The sequence below is a fragment of the Eublepharis macularius genome, chromosome 16 (assembly GCF_028583425.1).
Source record: "Eublepharis macularius isolate TG4126 chromosome 16, MPM_Emac_v1.0, whole genome shotgun sequence".
Classification (NCBI taxonomy): Eukaryota; Metazoa; Chordata; class Lepidosauria; order Squamata; family Eublepharidae; genus Eublepharis; species Eublepharis macularius.
This window is the reverse complement of record NC_072805.1, coordinates 31,575,352-31,593,400: the sequence shown is the minus strand read 5'-3', so window position 1 is coordinate 31,593,400 and position 18,049 is coordinate 31,575,352. Positions and strand designations below refer to the sequence as shown.

Here is an 18,049-nt window from a genome sequence, read left to right as displayed (position 1 = left end):
AATCGAGGACCCCTACAGCTAACTGCTCCTCAAAAAGTAGGTCGTTTTAGCTCCGTAGTGCAACAACTCAGATACGGACAGTCCCCTAAGTAGCCTACTTCTGTTCTAGATACCTACGTACGTGGTTTTTTAGATATCGATTATAGCCCGAGTTGATTATGGCACCAGTTGTTTGTATTGTTTTTATGGTTTTTAGATATGTATATAGATCCAGAGGAGTTAGCCATGTTAGTCTGTAGTTGCAGAATATAAAGAGTCCAGTAGCACCTGTCAGACTCGCCAACTTTATTGTAGCATAAGCTTTTCAGAACCGCAGCTCTCTTAGTTAGATGCATGCATCTGACGAAGAGAGCTGTGGTTCTTGAAAGCTTATTCTGCAATAGAGTTGGCAAGTCTTAAAGGTGCTACTGGACTCTTTACTAGTTATGTATATGGTTTTAATTGTATAATATATGTTGTTAGCCATCCTGAGCCTGTTCACGGGGGAGGGTGGGGTATAAATTTGATTAAATAAATAAATAGATCAGTTGGTAGCCTGCAGGTAGCACACACACACACACACCACAGACAACAAAGTGACTAGCCCTCTGCAGCCCATATATAGATCTCTTGGCCTCTCCTTGTGCTGGAGGGCTTCCAGAGAGCAACACCAGCCCTCTGGTGGGGCTCTAAACGGTGGCTTCCAGAACTGGCTGGGGGAGAGGCTGTGAAGCTGGCCTGCCGCCTCACATTGCCGATGATCCCAGCTTTTTCTGCTGGCCATTTCCAGAGGACAGGAATGGAGGGGGGATGCTAGTCCAAATGCTTCTGGGCTCAAAGGGCAGCAGCAACAGCAGGTTTCTAATTCTGCCAGCCTCGTCTCCTCTTCCCCAGCATCCCCGCACAGTCCTTGGCAGTGCAGGGAGAGCTGCAGGCAAGACGCTTCGCCTTCCTTTGGAAAATTCCACCGGCCAACATATCTTGATAACTTGACGGCTTCTCAGCTTTATCAGTTCTCCGCAAGCCTGCTTGAGGGGGAGAGTCTTTTGCACTGTAGAGGGATGACTTTTCAGTCCTTGGGCGCTCGGGCAAGCCTTTAAAAATCGTTTTTCTGGGCTGCCAAGTGGAGCCCTTTCACAAAAAGCTTTACTCAAACCCGATGCTCCGGTGGGGGAAAAAAGAACAGCGGCATCTTTCCAGTGACGCAGAATGAACAGCAGCTTTCTGGATTTAAATTAGGTATCTTCTCTGACAACACATCGGCAACCATTACAGGCTTATTGTGACTACTTAGCCCGAGGCTGAATTTATGAGCAATGGTCCTTGCAAAAGCCATTCTTTACTGCTTCATAGGTGTGGCTGGATCCTCCCTTGCGGCAAGACTGACTGTCCCGTCTCCGTAAGAGAAGTGGAGCCACACATTTCTTAATGTTCTCCTGAAGCCAACAGCATTGCACAGATAACACCAGAGCAAAACATGGGAGTCTCTGTGGTTCTACAGCACTTAGCACTGGTGGTCATAATCTAGGTGTCTTATCTGAGAACGCACTCCTGCTACTACTCCTCTCATTAGCTTGAAATCTCTTACAAAAAGATCTGGGAGTTTGGTGAAAACGCTGAGAATTCTGTTACATATGCCTCTCCTAGAGCGATGATTTCTGATTTCAGTTGTTGCACTAACTTAACTTCTGCTGTTTAAGTTACAAGGGAGGAATCCACTTTGGCTTATTCTCCAGCAAGAGGAAGGAGGAAACTTTAAAAGGATGGATCTTTGGTAGGGGGAAGTAGCCTGGACAATTCTTGCATAAGCCATAAACCATCTCATGGTTTTACATTTTGGAACGATCAACGGCAAATGTTCATGTACAACGGGATGTATCTGTTTTAGTGCCAGAGACACTGTGCCCTGGAGAGCTGAGTAACAGTGGACTGGATCTAACCATTCCCTTCCCCATACGGAGGCATCTGCTATGGGAGGAAAATCTCCTGCTCCTTCCCCAAGTGAACTAATGACTTAGCCCTAAGGAAGCAATACAGCTGGCCAGTTTTCCTATGACTAATACATTTTAAGCCCCACTTTTCTTGCACTCAAGGTAGTGACAGGGGGGCTATCTAGGCACTGACCCAACCTGCTTCACTTGAGCTGGCATCATGTGCTTCCAAGGCCCTCTCCTCGGGCCAAAAACACCGAGAGGCTACGGGCATTCTCCAAATAACTTCTGCTCAGGGAAGCAGGACACACACATCTGCTACAGCTCCCAACTCCAGCTGGCTGTTTCCTGCACTGTCTCTATTTACAAATGAAAAATCCCCTGCAAAAAAAGACATTAAGAGAACTCTTGCACCTGCTTGGTAAAGCACTCCCCTGGCCCACGAGTCACGGCCCCTTTTGCGTGCATAACGATTCGTGACAAGCCCTTTGAAAAGCTGCTTTATTTTCAAAACCTTCCAACTAGTTAAAAATCGCAGGCAGTCCTCGTGGCACTAGGTGCGTGTGAAGCTTGCCGTGGCTACCTCTTGCATTTCTGGGACCAACACCGGGGGAGGCTGAGAGGGGCCAATGGGTGAGCTGGCTCTATGCGAGCGGCGCTCCTGCGTGCGCTTCCCCGCACACACCCTCCACTTATGCCCTGGAGGGGACTCTTTCCAGTCCAAGCTGCGGCTTCAGGTGGGCTCAGAGTTCTGGCAACACCGAGACTCCTGGGGGGAGAGACTTCTCTTCGCTCCTGCCCCCTTTTCTGCAGGTTTTCCTACTTGCATGTAAATTAAGGCAAGGCAGAGAGTGGCTGACGGTATACAGGATGCCTTCCTGACTAGTCCCTGCCTAGGAATCCAGCTTGATGAAGACTTTGGGCCTGGAGAAGATCTTGAGGGCTTCCTCTATCTGCGACAGCTTCTTCTCTAGCCCCACCCGTCTGTTTTGCAGGTTCAGGGTGTCGGCTCGCACTGGAAGCAGCAGGAGGTCCTTCAGAAGCTGCTCCTGGCCTACGTAGGGGAAAGAGCAAGAGGAAGGGCGGGTGTTGCAAGCAGCCTCCTTCTGTCGTAGGAAGCTCCGCTGAATAACCGTATCAAGTTCAAAAGAGGACGGAGCGCAGCAGGTGACTAGAACAAGGGCGCTGAAAACACAAAAGGGCTGATGCATGCATGGGTGGTGCCAGCCGGTCTCAGGAGAGGCATTCCCTCAGAAGAGAGGAGAGAGAACCTCTTCTAAGAAGAAGCTTGCCACCATTTGATTTGTAAATGTCTCCCTTTTTAAAAAATCTTCCTCCAGATCAATCAAGGGCACCTCCCAACTGATCAACCCACTGAACCCTGCAGCCCTAGTTGACGGCTCCAACAACCTCCACTACGGGTCACCACCACAAAATGGCTGCCACACATTGTTAGGGCCAATCACAAAACATTGTAAGGCAGCTGTTTCCGAATGGGTGCTCCCTGCAGACTCCCTGGGATCTTCTGAAGGGCTTCCTGCTCCAGTGAAGGAGAGGAAAGCCAGGACTGCCTCTCTGCTTTGAGAAGACAGGCTTTGTCTAAGAAGTAAACGGTTGCCAGGAAACCCATCAGTGAGCTCCCACAGACACCAAGCGGAGGGTCACTGGGATACGGGTTTGGGGGCGATTTACACCAACTGGAATCCCATCATAGTAGGCCAGAAGATGCCTTTGTGATCAAGTTAGCAATGAGATGCTCTTCCTAATACTGGGCGAGCGGCAGCTCAGTGTATCCAACCTACCTAATAGATCCAGAGGAGTTAGCCGTGTTAGTCTGTAGTCGCAAAATAGTAAAGAGTCCAGTAGCACCGTTAAGACTAACCATTCTCATCTGACGAAGAGAACTGTGGTTTTCGAAAGCTTATGCCACAATAAAGATGGTTTTGTCTTAAAGGTGCTACTGGACTCTTTATTATTTTGCAACCTACCTAAGACACTCTTGGGAATCCTGCCCAATATTCCCAGCTAAACAAGGGAAAGGGAGGAGCTAGAAGCAGACACTGAAGAACTCAGCTTTGAGAAGCACCTTCAGAGGAAGGCCCACTTGACACAACAGCTTTCCATTGGCTCATTTTCAAATGAGCCAAGAATTTAGGAGACAGGCTTCGTTCTGCAGCTTTTCTCTCTACCTGGAAGCTTTCACAAGGACAGGAGCCACGTACAGGGCCCCAGGTTCAATACTCGGCATCTCTGCTTAAGAGAATTCCAGGACATGGAAAGAATTCTACCTGAGAGCTGCAGCCAGTCTGAGTAAGCAACGCTGGCCTAAATGGGCCAACAGTCTGACTCGATGTAAAGCCTCTTCAATATGCTCCCCCCCCCCCAATCTTACTCTGTTTGAGGTTGTTCAGCGTTTCCACTCGCTGGCTCTCCGGCATGAGGGTGTGGCCTGGGGGCATGGCGGGATCAGGCATGTTGCGCCGGCGCTCCTCTGCTTCTCTGCGCCAGAGGTCCTTCCTCTCCATCAGGCTAGCATAGCAGAAATAACAGGGTCAGGAGGGACAAGAAAGCGCAGCAGAGAAAGACGGGAGAAAACAGCCTCCCTCCCTCTAAGGAGCAGAGCATGGAGCTGGCTTCACCCTGCCTTCCAGGTTGCCAGAAAGTGGACTCAGGGCCCAAGAGGCACCGCAGAAAGGACTGGAGCAGCATTCAGGCTGACAGATACTGCTTTGGTCGAGGTAAGGGGTCACGTACCCAACTTTTTACTTTCCCATCGATCAGAGCTTCTGTAGCAGAGTGGCTAAGAGGCAGAGCTACAAATCAGGAATTCCCCAGGATTGAATCTCACCTCTGACATTGAATTTACTTGGAAAGCCACTCGCTTTAGCTCACTAATAACACGTTATCTTCCAGTTCTTCTTCCACAAGTCCTTTTCATCGTTCCCCTGAGGCCAGCGTCACACTTGACTATCTGAGCTGCAGCTTTTATTTTTAAAAAGTTCTAGTCCTTAAGGACCCAATGGTTCCAAAGCTTCTAAGAAACAGCTGGCGAATCTCAGAAGCCAGAAAATGAACTTTATGTGATTTGTAAGGGGTGAGGTTCATAGTTCCTTGCCCCTGCATATAACCAGCAGAAGTATATTTGGCAGAACACACGCAAATATCCTTAATTGATGTGAGGCGCAAAACTGCAGTTTTTATGTTGGACGATTTTAATTTTTAAACCACAGACAAAATTGGGGAGAGAAGCATGTTTAAAAGTAATTTAAAAAGCGGATAATTCTCAGACAGCTAAAAGCAGCGGTTATTAGATCCCACAATTGCATGGCAGCTCTTTGCACTGGCAGAACCACTGTCCTGATATTCACACCAGTACCTACAGCCGTCAAGGCTGCTTTCCATTTTGCTCTTCTAACAATCCCGTGAGGCAGGGCAGACGGAAAGAGAGTGAGTGGCCCAAGAGATCTCCTAGTCTGATTCTCTAACCACTATGCCACACTGTGCAATGACACAGCAAGCTTATCCCTGCCTCTCTCCAGCTTCTATACATACTAGCGGGGGACGTGGCCCTTCTGCTTGGCATCGTACTCTTCCTGCTCCTTGCGTTTCTGCTCCAGCACTTCGGTGAGTGACTGCAGGGAGCGCGATCGCCGCAGCTGGGCTCGTTTGGCGTTCTGGGCATTGTGGCTGACGAAGTCCACCTTGACATTCTCCTAGAAAGAGAAGAGTGCGTGTCTTCAAAGGTGACAGCAGCTGCAGGTACTGGGAGACCAGAGAGAATGCTTTTCTGCACCCCCCCCATCATAGCTTGTGAGATACAGGAAATAGGAAGCCCATGGCGGATACATGCCGCCACTCACTTTGGCATTCTCCCTAGGGTCTTGCACCGTTGCAGCATCCGCTGTTCTCAACTGAGCAGGGTTTTGGGCCAGCGGCCTGCGTGGGTGAATCCCTGTGCCACAGCGGGAGTAGGCTCTCAGGAAACTCTGAGCTTCTGGATTTGGAGGCACAGACCTCTCCTAGAAAAAAATGGAGAGAATTGGCCAGCATTAGCACCAAAACAAAGTAGTACTAATTATGATTCTTTTATTTTTTATTTATACCCTGCTTTTCTCCCCAAAGGGGACCCGCAGCAGCTGTTGCATTGTTCTCCCCTCCTCCACTTTATCCTCCCAACAACCACCCTGTGAAGTAGGTTAGGCTGAGAGTGATAGAGACAAAATGTGTTGCTGGCCCAAACAGCTAAACTACAAGAGATGAATTACACGAGGACGCTCACGTGAAGGGAGTCGCAATGTTATTTTTAAAAGTTTTAAAAGACAGATTGGAAGGCTTTGTCAATTTCACCTCTCTACAGAGCAGCAAAGATCACTCCTCAGAGGGTTTGTTAATTTCCTCTTTGCCTCCAGAAGGCTCTGTCAGTTTCACCTCCCCTTCTAAGAGGCAAAGAGGAAATAAACCCTCTGAGGAGGGATTATTGTTGCTCTGCAGAGAGGGGAAATTGACAAAGCCTTCCGATTGCTTTTAAAACTCAGCTTCCCGGCTAACATTGTGACACCCGTCACGTGAGCATCCCTGTGTAACTTGTCTCTTGAAGTTTAGCTCAAAGACTCCCAGTGAACTTTTGGGGCTTAGAGATTTGGCCAGGAGAGCTCAGGCAAGCCCAGTCTTGTCATATGTCAGAAGCTAAGCCGGGTCAAACTTCCTCAGTACTTGGATGGGAGACCTCCAAGGAAGACGAGGGTGGCTATACAGAGGCAGGCATTGGCAAACCATCTCTGTTAGTCTCTTGCCTTGGAAACCTCAGCAGGGGCCACTATAAGTCAGCTATGACTTGACAGCAATTTCCATCACCAGAGATTTTTACTCTAGGCTGACCTCTCTGAAATCTGGCATTCTAACCACCACGCCACACAGAAGGCCACCCCACCCACCCCCTTCCCAAGCAACATGGAAACAAGTTGCCTACTTTTATCTCTACCAGACCTAGAAGCTGCTCCAGTTGGGCTGATTACTCTCCAGGAAACAGTGTGGGGAGAGCGTTAATCTATCCCAGTGTCATGGCTGCCACTCAAATTCCCCCGATCCTGCAGAGATGGGGAGACCCATGTTGGTTAAAGGGCCTGTCTAGTAAACAGGAGATCCTGGGTTTGAATCCCAGCGGTGCCTTCGGGGAAGCTGCGTCTTGTTTAGTTCTCGTGGCCCCTTCTTACATGCCCAGGGTAATGCCGATTGCCACTTTGGTGTCAGGAAGCAAGTTTCTCCGGGCCAGTTTGGCTAGGGATCCTGGCGGTGTTTTGCCATCTTCTGGGCATGGAGCAGGGGTCACTGGGGTGTGTGTGGTGGGGAGGTAGTTGTGAATTTCCTGCATCGTGCAGGGGGTGGACTAGATGACCCTGGAGATCCCTTCCAACTGTATGATTCTATGACCCTCACCTAGTAAAAACTGCAGCTACATCCACTTAACCACAACGGAACCAGCTTCAACATTAAACACCATCCCACTCAGCCAGAGAATTCTAATATCTTGTGAGACTGACTTTTGATCCACGGGGCCGAGTTACTCCGGACTTACAGCGTGCCCACAGAAGTCCTGTCCTACCTTTTCTATGAAGCTGAGCAATGCAATCATTCTCACCCAGATGTGTGCATAACACGTGGGATTCTGAGGGCACGGCTTCTGATCACCAGGTTCCCTGGCTTACCGCATAGTGTTCATGCCTGCACAGCATTACCCATATGGCAAAACTGCTAAGCACCTTGTGTTCGGATAGGCAACTTCTCCCCAAACCTATCTGGGGAATGTTCTCTGTTGTGTAAGATGTTCTGTGAATGCAAGATGCTGCTTTGCATTAAGTTAAATCTATCTAGCTCCTCACCATCTATTCTGAGCAGCAGTATCTCTTCCGTGCCTCAAGCAGAAGTCTCCTTAGCTGTGCTACCCAAGATTTGGGGCAGGGGGTTTCTCGGGAACTGAACCTCGGACCTTCTGCATGCAAGGCTGGTGCTCTGCTGATGAGCTACATCTCCTCCCCAATACAACATCCACCTTGCAAGCTCTCTGCCCTTCGGGGGGGGGGGGGGAGGCGGTTGTGCAATTGCATCTAAGCATGAGGGGGTACACTGACCTGGTCCAGAATACCCTGATCTCATCAGATCCCAGAAGCAAAGCAGAGTCGGCCCTGGTTAGTACTTGGATGGCAGACCTCCCCAAAAGCCCAGGGTTGCTACACAGAGGCAGGCAGTGGCACACCACCTCTGAAGGTCTCTTGCCTTGAAAACCCTACAGGAGCACCGTAATTCAGCAGCGACTTGACAGCACTTTACACGCATGAGGGGAATGGGGAAGGCCAAAGGGCGTGGCGGAGCTGAGCAGTACCTGCAGCTTAGCCTTCACTTTGGACTCCACATTCTCATACTTGGCCGACTTCCACAGGGCTTTCACAGGCTTGGGTTGGCTGAGTTCCCGGGCCTGCTCTTTCTCGCGACACTTCCTCTGAATCTCTCTCAGGCGCCTCAGATTCACCTTCTCGTAGTCTTTGCACTCCTTCCCTGCTGGGCAAGAGAAATAAAATGTCTTCCCTTAGCCCTGAGCCGTGGCTACAAAGGCCTTTTAGTCTTTGAGCTGCCCGACGGGCCAACAGCCAGGTTGCCTTTGTGTCAACGTCAACCCCCGGAATGTGTTCAGTTCACACCTTACACACAGCTCTTAAAATGGGCGCAGGAAACACGGCTGGCCTTCTTAAGATGACATGGATCCCCAATGCCTTGCAGTGGCGGCATGTAAAGAGGGAGGGGAAAGGGTGGCAATGGCAAAGTAAAAGGGCAAGAGACGCAAGCCATTATCAAGTGAAATTTATTCTTGAAGAAGTATAGAAAGTCCAAATGCATTTTCAGGAGCCAATGGAAGCAAATTAACAGTACTGACCATAAATTTAATTCTGGTGACAGGCAAGGATAAGTACCTGGAGGTGTCTTTCCACTGTAAGAATTCCACATTTCTAAAAAGCCCCTAGCAACGCAGAGTGCAAGAGGCTGCCTCTTTAAAAAGGAGGTCAGCTGTGTTGTGAGCAGAGATGCTGCATATGCCTCACAGGTAGTTGTTATTCTTTATTTTAAATATTTATATTCCCGCCCCCGCAACCAGACAACAGCTTCCCAGGTTGGCTACCAAGTATCAAAGCCGGGAAAAAACACATACGCACAATAATGAAGAACTGAATGTGCACATCATAAAAATGGGAGGCAGATTAATAGTGGCAAATTAAAGTTAGCAAATCCGGTTTGAGGGGATTACTGCAAGATGCCCCTCCCCGCCCATACCCAGGCTCGGAAGGGATAGTTCCTCACAGGAAGCAAGAAAACTTGAGCCTCGCTAAGAGAAAACAAGCTGCTAAGCCCAGCCAAAAAGTATGTGTACCTAGCCACAGAGTATGGGTGGTGCTACACTATAGATATCATGAGCAATTCATCTCATTTTATTCGAAATCCAGATGCCTATTACTGTTGTGCTCATTTTTAAAAATTATCAACATACACTGTTGTGTGTAGGGAAACAGAGAGATAAATCATTTTGAGAGCCTTGAAGCAGGTTGGAAAGTGCTCTTGCTGTTTTCAATATAGGTATGTTTTCTTTCTGTCCTGGGGTGAACGCTGAAAAACTAGTTCTGAAGTTCTGAGTATAGTTCAGTTCAAAACAAGCACCTACTGGCTAGTGCTGGTATCATCACCAACAAATCTCTCCCTCTCCCCCACAGTTTTTGCAACTGTTTTGAATATAAAGCACAGAATAAACATTTGTACATTTATGCATATATCTATGACTTATTAGGATGAGTTTTTAAAAGGAGGATAGCATACTTGAAGCATATGGGGAAGGACAAGAATAAGATATGAACCAGCCTTTGACTTGCAGCTATGCATTTATGTAAAGAAAACTGAGAAGGCAGGCTGTGGGTAAAGGACCTGCTATCGCCACTGTTAAAAATGAGACATCTATCTTCTCCCTAAATCTCATCTGGCGCCAGGTTGGAATGCACTTTTTTTGCCATAGAAGCTCCATGTGCGCCAGTCCAACTGTGGAAGGTGTCCCCTTGTTTGCAATCTGCATTCTCAGTAGCAGCTGGCCCTGGCACGAAGGCCTTCCATGCGATTGGGCTCACACACGCATGGCAAGCAGCTGGCGGACGCGATGCCCGCTGTGCAGAATGCTGGCAAGGAAAAGCGCTATTCAGTGGCCACTGTTCAGGGTCTGTAATGTTACAACCAGTCTTCCGTTTCCCATTCTCAGCACACCCAAGGTGATGGAACAGCACAATCCTCAGCAGTTATACCCTTATAAATCTGCCTATTTCAATGGACTTAGAAGGACACAAAACATCACAGATCCAGAGGAGTTAGCTGTGTTAAGCCTGTAGTAGCAGAATAGTCCAGTAGCACCTTTAAGACTGCATGCATCTGACGAAGAGAGCTGTGACTCTCGAAAGCTTATGCTACGATAAAGTTGGTTAGTCAAAACATCACGTGCACTTTATTGCCACTTGAACAGCAAACTAAATAGAGGTAAGTCAACAAGGCCCGCTCTGCTGGCCCGGCAGGGACCAACTGCCATTTGGCTCCTCCTCCTCTCCCAGAACTGTCTCTTGCTCTGGCTGTTCATTATGTTGTTGAGCACAGATTTGTGCCTCTGTGGTTGTTTTCTTTTTCCCCAATCAATCTGAATTCACCTGTTCCCCCTTCATTTCCTTTCCAATCATTTTCCCTTTTGTATCATGCCGAACTACCTATCAGACAATAAGCCATTATTTTAAACTGTAAACCACCTTGAGTGCACTGGTAGAAAAAGCGCTCTATAAACGCAATTTTTAAAACAAAGAAACCCGGGAAAGCTTCTCCCCGCCCACCCCACGTGGGCATCAGCAGACTGGCATCTGCCCACATGCAGCTGCCTCCACTTACGCTTGGGGAACTCTTGGCAGAAGGAAATCCCATCCAGCTGTAGCAGAGCTCCTACGGTGCCTCTCTGGCCCATCTCCAGGATGTCCTTGGCATTGGGTTTAATCCGCGGAGGGGGCTGGGCGAGGCGAGGGCTGTACAATGCGGGGTAGAGGGTTGAGTCTGGAGGAAGGGGCCCAGGGAGCAGATCCAGCTTCAAGGAGTTCCCTTCCAGCCTCCCCCGTGCTAAAGACACAGAAAGAGAGAGTCAAAGTTTAGCTGCCTGGTCACCCACCAGGCTTGATCCGTGCCCATAAAGCATCTTTTTTTTCTCCCAGCAACCCAGGGTGCTGATCTTTTGAAGGCAGTACAGCTAAGGTCAGTGAATGTCCAGTTCCTCAAAAGTTTTGACCCTTTATGGGGGGAAAAAGGGGACTCCCCACTCCAATTTCCAAGACCCTGCTGAAATGGGGCAAATGGCTTCTACATAACAACCCGTGTGCTTTGCAGGACACCCACCTGACAGGGGACGTCTGTAGTAATCCGGGCAAAGGGTGGGGTCGGGAGGAATAGGCCCCGTGATCCTCGAGGGCCCCTCCGACATCTCCGCCTCCACTCAGCAGCCAAGAACTTCCCTTTTGCTTCAAGCTTTGTCCTGACCAGTCAGTGTGGAAACAGAATTGATATAGGAAGAGACAGGGAGCTAGTGAGAAACTGCTTCTGCAAAGGAAAACAACCACTGGATCAGCATAGAAGCACCGGCACAAAAAGAGATTCGTCCAACATCTTCTACACTGTGTTGTTTCCCTGTTATTACACCACATTCTGATCCTTTGCAGAGGTAACTTGCTCCTACCGTCTGCCTCACAGAAGCAGCCAATTCAGCTCGGGAAGTTCCAGGCAGCTCATGCTTCTGCCATTAAAAAAATGTCAATGCTGAAGCAACTCAAGTACCCCTCCAAGGCCCACCAAAGGAACTTCCGAACTGTAGCTGCAGTCGTACACATGAACACATCTATAGAACCTAACCCAGTGTTTGTTTGTTTTTTAACTCTTGGGCTGTTCTAGTCGAGAAGGAAGTTAGGCAAAGAGAGAGAAAGGATAGCGCTGATAGAAAACTGTAACCTTAAAAACGAACAATGTTAATTTTAACACAAGCTTTCGTGAGCTTTAATGACATGTCAGAGTCTACTTGGAAATCAAAGCGCTCAGGAGAATGTTTCAGAATACTGTGGAAAACTACAATGAAGACAACGACATGTACTAATATCAAAGAGAACATTTATAAAATGATCTATCGTTGGTACATGACACCAAAGAAGATTGCGCTAGGGAATTTGAATACTTCTAATAAATGCTGGAAATGTAAGAAGCATGAGGGCTCCCTCTATCATATGTGGTGGTCGTGTGAGGTAGCCAGGCAGTACTGGGGTGAAATAATAAGAGAAATGAGTGAAATTTTACAATTTCAAATTAATAAGAACCCAGAACTCCTGCTACTGAACTTGGGAATGGAGGGAATTCCAGCCCAACACAGGACGTTGATATTTTATATGACAGCAGCAGCTAGACTTTTGTATGCGCAAAAATGGAAAGTACAAGAAGTGCCAACTATTGAAGATTGGATTTACAAATTGCTGTATATGGCTGAAATGGACAAGATGACAAGAAAATTGAGAGATCTGGACTCAGGGCAGTTCAACACAGACTGGGAGAAGCTGAAACAATACCTGGAGAAGAAATGGGAGGTGGGAGGAAAACTGTGGCAGTTTGAGAACTACTGAAGTATTGAAGTAGAGGGGGGAGACTTTACCGGGGGGAGAAGAGATAAATGTGAATTAATAAGCAGTCAGATTAATAGATTGACATATATATAGATATATATAGGTTAACAAACAGAACATAGAGAAAATAATTAATTATAAGGACTAAATATAAGGAGCGATTAACTAACAATATTTTCTTTTTTTTCTGACAAGTTTTGTACCAAACTGAATGTCTGAAGATATAGATGGGTCAAATTGATTGACTACGTGAGGAGAGATATATAGAACTATTATAAAAAGATAGAATGAGTAATATATATAGAGAATAAGTCAAATTGTTTGATATAAACGAATGTATGATCTATATGGTTTATGATATATAGAAATACCTGAAATTGAAAAATTGGGATAAATTGTTTATCTAAGATGGAAACAAAGGCTTACAGTTTGGGCATATAATGTTAAAAATAGTTAAGGATGTACTGCTTAGAATAATGGAGAATATATATTTGTTTTAGATAGAGGAAGCTAATAAAAGTAAGGGAAAGGGGACAAAGGGTTGGAAAGCTGTTGGAAGTCAACAAAAAGGGGGGGAAAGGGAGGGGGTTAGAGATGAAAAAATTGGGGAAAATTGAATGTAAATGTGGAAATAATGGATTCTAACCCAATAAAAATTTTTCAAAAAAAAAAAAAGGAGAATGTTTCAGAATACTAAACATCAAGAAACAAAATCGATTTGCCACACTGCCCGCATTAAGCCCTGGTTGAAACAGGCAAGAAAATGAAGTGGTAGAATATCAAAGTGGTAAGATGGATTCCTGCTCTGTATTTTTCTTTGCTTAAAAAAAAAATCCATGCACATAGAAACTAGCACAGCAAGAAGAAAGGTTGTTCTCTCTTTGCTTGTCTTCCATTTGCAGGGAGTTTTGAAGCATAGAGGAACATTCCAAAATGTGACCCTCTGCCCATTGCCTGACCTGGTGCAGTCTGTTGTACCATCTCACCATTTCATCCCCTCCTTCCTAGGCACGTGGAAATCTTGCTTGAAAAGTGAATTGTATTACTGTGTGATATTATTGTTGGTCAAAGCACATTTTTTGAGGTGCAGATGTGATGGCTATCAGACACACATACACACGTCTTTTAAAAGTACTAGGAAAACAGGCCCTGACATGGCCAAGTGAGTGGGAAAAAGGCCCATCCCACAGAAGCCCAGTCGAACAGAAGTATCTGACTCAACACTGTTGAGAGGACCCTCGGGTTTCCCTCTTGGCGAGGAAGGGAAACATCTGCTGATAGATTTTTCCGGCAAAAAGGGTAATAACTTCTGAGTTGTTCTCCGCGTGCATCCAAGTGGGCAGTGTGCGAGATACACAGTGTGCCTCAAAACAAGCAAAGAGGCACAAAGCCTTGGAATTCTGCCTGCAAAGAACAGGTGCAACCAGCGTGGCTCAAGCCAGCCCTCACAGTCCATCAGAGCCATCAAGCGGCCTCTACAGCCGGCAAGAGAAAAACCACTCAGGCGTCTGCTTCTTGTCACCTTCCCAGTCGCTCTCAAAGCACATTTTCAGCATCATTTCCTCTGCCCCAACACCTGGGTGAGCCATAAAGCAGGAAGGCTGTTGCCCCTTTGTGAAGGAAGGATGGCAAGAAGGAGGAGAAAAGCCAGACACACAGCCAAGATTCTCTCCTCAGCAGAAGGCCAAATGCTTTCCTCACGCCTCCATTGCAAAAGTAAAACCAAAGCACTTAGCAGGGCAGGCTTGGCCTCCTGCCAGGCAAAGCACAGAGACATGTTTATTCTGTTGGCTTGGAGGGCAAACGGCTGTTCGGGACTCAGTGCAAACAAGAGGCAATAAGGATTCTCCGCCCTAATCCAGGAAAGCTATAACTACCAAAAAAAAAGAAAAAAGGATAGCCTTAGGGATCCATTATTATAGTGCAATGAATGGTCAGGTGGCTTAGCCCTGGAGAGTTGTCGAAAAGCCAAATGTTGTGTGATAAAGGCCTCTGCTTTTGCAGCAATCAGACTGTTAAGATTACCGTTTGTGCAGCAATCGAGGCTATGTCTGGAGCGATACTGAGGGAGGGAGACAGCTCCCCTAGGGAGGAGAACGGTGAAGCTCAATGGGTGACCAACCTCTCCCACCTAATTTGGGAAATTTGGCTTGTTAGTGAGGATAAAAAGGAGGAAGACAGGGGAGAGAATGCCTTAGAAGTGCAGGATAAGAGCACAATATGTAGAAAGAGCGCAGTGAATGAATGGTCCTAAAGCACGCTCATATTCTGCACCCCTTGATTCCCCTCCTCCTCCTGCACAGGACTGTCTTGGGCCAGTTGCATTCTCTCGGCTTAATCTGCATCACAGGGCTGTTGTAAAAAGCAAATCCATGTATGCCTTCCCAAGCTTCTTGCTGAAAAACTGGTATAAAAACATCACTCACATAATTATTTTGTTTCAGGCAGGTAGCCGTGTTGGTCTGTAGTAGAAGAGCAAGTTTCAGGTCCAGTAGCACCTTAAACGCCAACTAGATTTCCAGCATATGAGCTTTCAAGAGTCAGAGATCTGACAATAGGAGCTCTAGAAATCTAGTTGGTCTTTAAGGTGCTACTGGACCTGAATCTTGCTCACATAATTATGAAACTCTATGCACAGTAGACCATGCTTCTTGCAAACAGTGGCCCAAATTTCTTGCACCCTGCTCCCGAGCTCACACATGGAAGTTTCTGAAGCAGTGGGCCATATTCTGGACATGGCTAATGACTCAACCTGTTCGTCACAAGCATGGTTTACATTTTGGCAAGAGCAGAAAAACATGCACCCACCACCAGAAGGACCGCCTCACGAAACAGTCCAGAGTTCGTCGCATAGGATGGACACAAGAAAATGCGAGCAACTAGAGAGCGTTAAGTATGATGCATGCTCAGAATAACCCTCATTATTATTCATGAAGAACATTTTCCTCCCACCTTTCCCCCAAGAAGCTCAGAGCGGTGTGCACAGATTCATAATTCTCCCATCCTCTTTATTTTATTCTCACAACCCAGTGAGGTAAAGAGCAACTGGTCACCCACCGAGCTTTCACAGCAGATTGTGGATTGGAACCTGAACGTCCCAGATCCTAGCCCGACACTCTAACCACTATACATCATAGCCACTGCCTTTCTGACAACTAATAATTATTAAGCGCTGCCAAGTAGCAACCAACTTATGACCACCCCATGAAGTTCCAACCTCCTGGGGTTTGCAAGGCAAGAGATGAGCAGAGGCAGTTTGCCTTTAAAGCTCTGCTCAAAACAGTGCTCAAAAGAGTGCACTTTATATATTTAAAATTTAGCAGTGTACTTCATATATTAAAAATTTATTTATTTAAAATATTTATATGTCACCTTTCCACCCAAATAGGGCGGTCCCCAAGGAGACACTGACAGGACAAATGCAGCTGGATTCACAGATCAAGAAGCAGCTGCTTAAATGACGCTTGCAGGAAACTGGGTTGCCAACCTCCAGGTGGTGGCTGGGGATCTCTTGGAAGTATAGTTGATCTCCAGGCCACAGAAATCTGCTCCTCTGGAGAAAATGGCTGTTTAGGAGGTGAACTCTATGACATAATACCACACTGAGGTCCCTTCTCACCCCAATTCCCAACCGCCCCGGCTCCACCCCTAAATCTCCAGGAATTTCCCGACCTGGAGCTTGCAACTCAGGAAGTCTTACTAAAAGGGGCCCCCTGCCAACCCCAGTTTCAAGTTCCTTTCTTTTTCCAGCAGCCCGCAGGATCTTTCCTCAGTTAAACTGGTACAAAATGCCCCTGCCACGCAGGCTAAGTCAGCCCCCCTCATGCCCAGCCGGGATCTGCTCCCCACTCACACGTTTGGGCCTCCTTTGAGAGGACTGCGTGGCTCCAGCCCCAAAGTCCCAGGCAGTTGCTCTCCCCGCCTCCGGTTTCTAAGCAACAGTCACTTCCTGTCACCGGCCGGAAGAGGAGTAGAAGCTGATGGGAAGAGTAGTTCCCCCTCCCCCGGGGTCCCAGGATTTAAAAACTGTGCACGTAACCGTATTTTTGCCCTGTTTTTCATAACCGCAGCGTACAGGGAGAGCAAATTCTTGCCTAGCGGTACAAGAACCGCCATTGACACTACTATTATTATCAACTCCCACTTCCTTACCCACTGAGGTGTCTATTCCACCCTTTGTAGCTGAAAAAAGGGTTGCCAACCTCCAGGTGCGGCCTGGAGACCTCCCAGAATTACAGCTCATCTCCAGACGAGAGAGATGAGCTCCCCCTGGAGAAAATGACTGCTTTGCAGGGTGCATTATATGGCACGACTTTACCAAGGTCTCTTCGCTCCCCAAACCCAGCCCTCCTCAGGCTCCATCCCCCAAATGTCCAAGAATTTCCCAACCAGGAGGTGGTATCCCTACTGAAAAGCTGTCACTGTACAGTGCTCTAATAATAACAGTTCATTTGTATACTGCTTTTCTGGACAAATTAGCGTCCAGAATGGTGCACCAAGTCAGTGTTACTATTATCCCAACAATGCAGTTGAGGAATGGCTGGAGAGGAGTGGCTGACCAAAGGCCACATGGTGAATTCATGTCAGGAGTGGGATTTGAAGCAGCAGAGTGCTGCATTACAGCACTTAACCACTAAGTCATTGAAATAGATGGAAATGAGACTGAAATCTTATTTTTTCCCCAAACTCTCTGCATTCCCATTGTCTTAAAAGAAAAGCATAAACTCACCCTTTGTTCTTTTTAAACAAACTATAAGTTGATTTAAAAAACCCAGCTCACATTATTCCTGGTTTGTTGTGGTAATGGTTCATAATAAGACTATAAGCATATAAAAGCGGTTGTATCCCCGCACTTGGATATTGTGCTACTACCGTGGTGCTATTGTAGGTATCCACAACTGAATTTTCCTCCATGTACAATTGCACAGTATTCAACAAGAACAATTATCAGCAAAATGGATTAGTTATCGAATTTGTAATTTAATATAATGTATGCTAATATAAGTAAGTAAAGACGGAGAGGAGAAATATTCTGTAGTTGTTGTGGATTTTCCAGGCTGTATAGCCGTGGTCTTGGTGTTGTAGTTCCTGACATTTCGCCAGCAGCTGTGGCTGGCATTTTCAGAGGTGTAGCACCAAAAGACAGAGATCTCTCAGTGTCACAGTAGTTTCTGTATTCTGTAGTTTATATACTCTGTTATTTATAGTTATTTTGGATTTATATAACCATGTTCCATATGAGCTTGTCCAAGTTTATAGGCCCAGCTTCCTGTCTTCCCAGTTAGGGTGGCCAACCTCCAGGTGTCACCCGGAAATCTCCCAGAACGTTAACTGATCTCCAGACTACAGAGATCAGCTCTCCTGGAGGAAATGGCTCCTTCAGAGGATAGACTCTATGGCATTATAGGCTGCTGAGATCAT

The 18,049-nt window shown here is 47.0% G+C and overlaps 2 protein-coding genes across 4 annotated transcripts in view; one reads left to right on the top strand and one right to left on the bottom strand.

The window, feature by feature from the left end:
- The window catches only part of PARD6A (par-6 family cell polarity regulator alpha), a 37,278-nt gene that overhangs the window by 15,111 nt on the left and 4,118 nt on the right, over positions 1 to 18,049 (top strand). The gene's annotated exons all lie outside the window — the stretch shown is intronic.
- Positions 2,406 to 16,539, bottom strand: ENKD1 (enkurin domain containing 1). Of its 3 annotated transcripts, none has more exons than XM_055000843.1 (8): positions 16,482 to 16,539; positions 11,364 to 11,499; positions 10,869 to 11,090; positions 8,290 to 8,465; positions 5,771 to 5,929; positions 5,463 to 5,623; positions 4,303 to 4,439; positions 2,406 to 2,964 (listed from the first exon to the last, which is right to left on the bottom strand). In XM_055000843.1, the coding sequence occupies exons 2-8, from the start codon at positions 11,446 to 11,448 to the stop codon at positions 2,804 to 2,806; spliced, it is 1,101 nt and encodes a 366-aa protein (XP_054856818.1). In that variant the 5' UTR covers positions 11,449 to 11,499; positions 16,482 to 16,539; the 3' UTR covers positions 2,406 to 2,803. The 3 variants fall into 3 exon arrangements, with proteins under 3 accessions (XP_054856818.1, XP_054856817.1, XP_054856819.1); XM_055000842.1 differs by having other exon boundaries at positions 11,364 to 11,564; positions 16,482 to 16,538; XM_055000844.1 differs by having other exon boundaries at positions 8,290 to 8,462; positions 11,364 to 11,564; positions 16,482 to 16,538.

Excerpts from the sequence above, each read along its gene's own strand:
- ENKD1 (XM_055000843.1), bottom strand. The coding sequence starts at position 11,448 with ATGTCGGAGGGGCCCTCGAGGATCACGGGGCCTATTCCTCCCGACCCC. Across the intron at positions 4,440-5,462 it reads AAGGGCCACGTCCCCCGCTA|CCTGATGGAGAGGAAGGACC; the intron begins GTATGTATAGAA and ends CTGCTATGCTAG. Across the intron at positions 2,965-4,302 it reads GCTGAACAACCTCAAACAGA|GCCAGGAGCAGCTTCTGAAG; the intron begins GTAAGATTGGGG and ends TCCCCTACGTAG.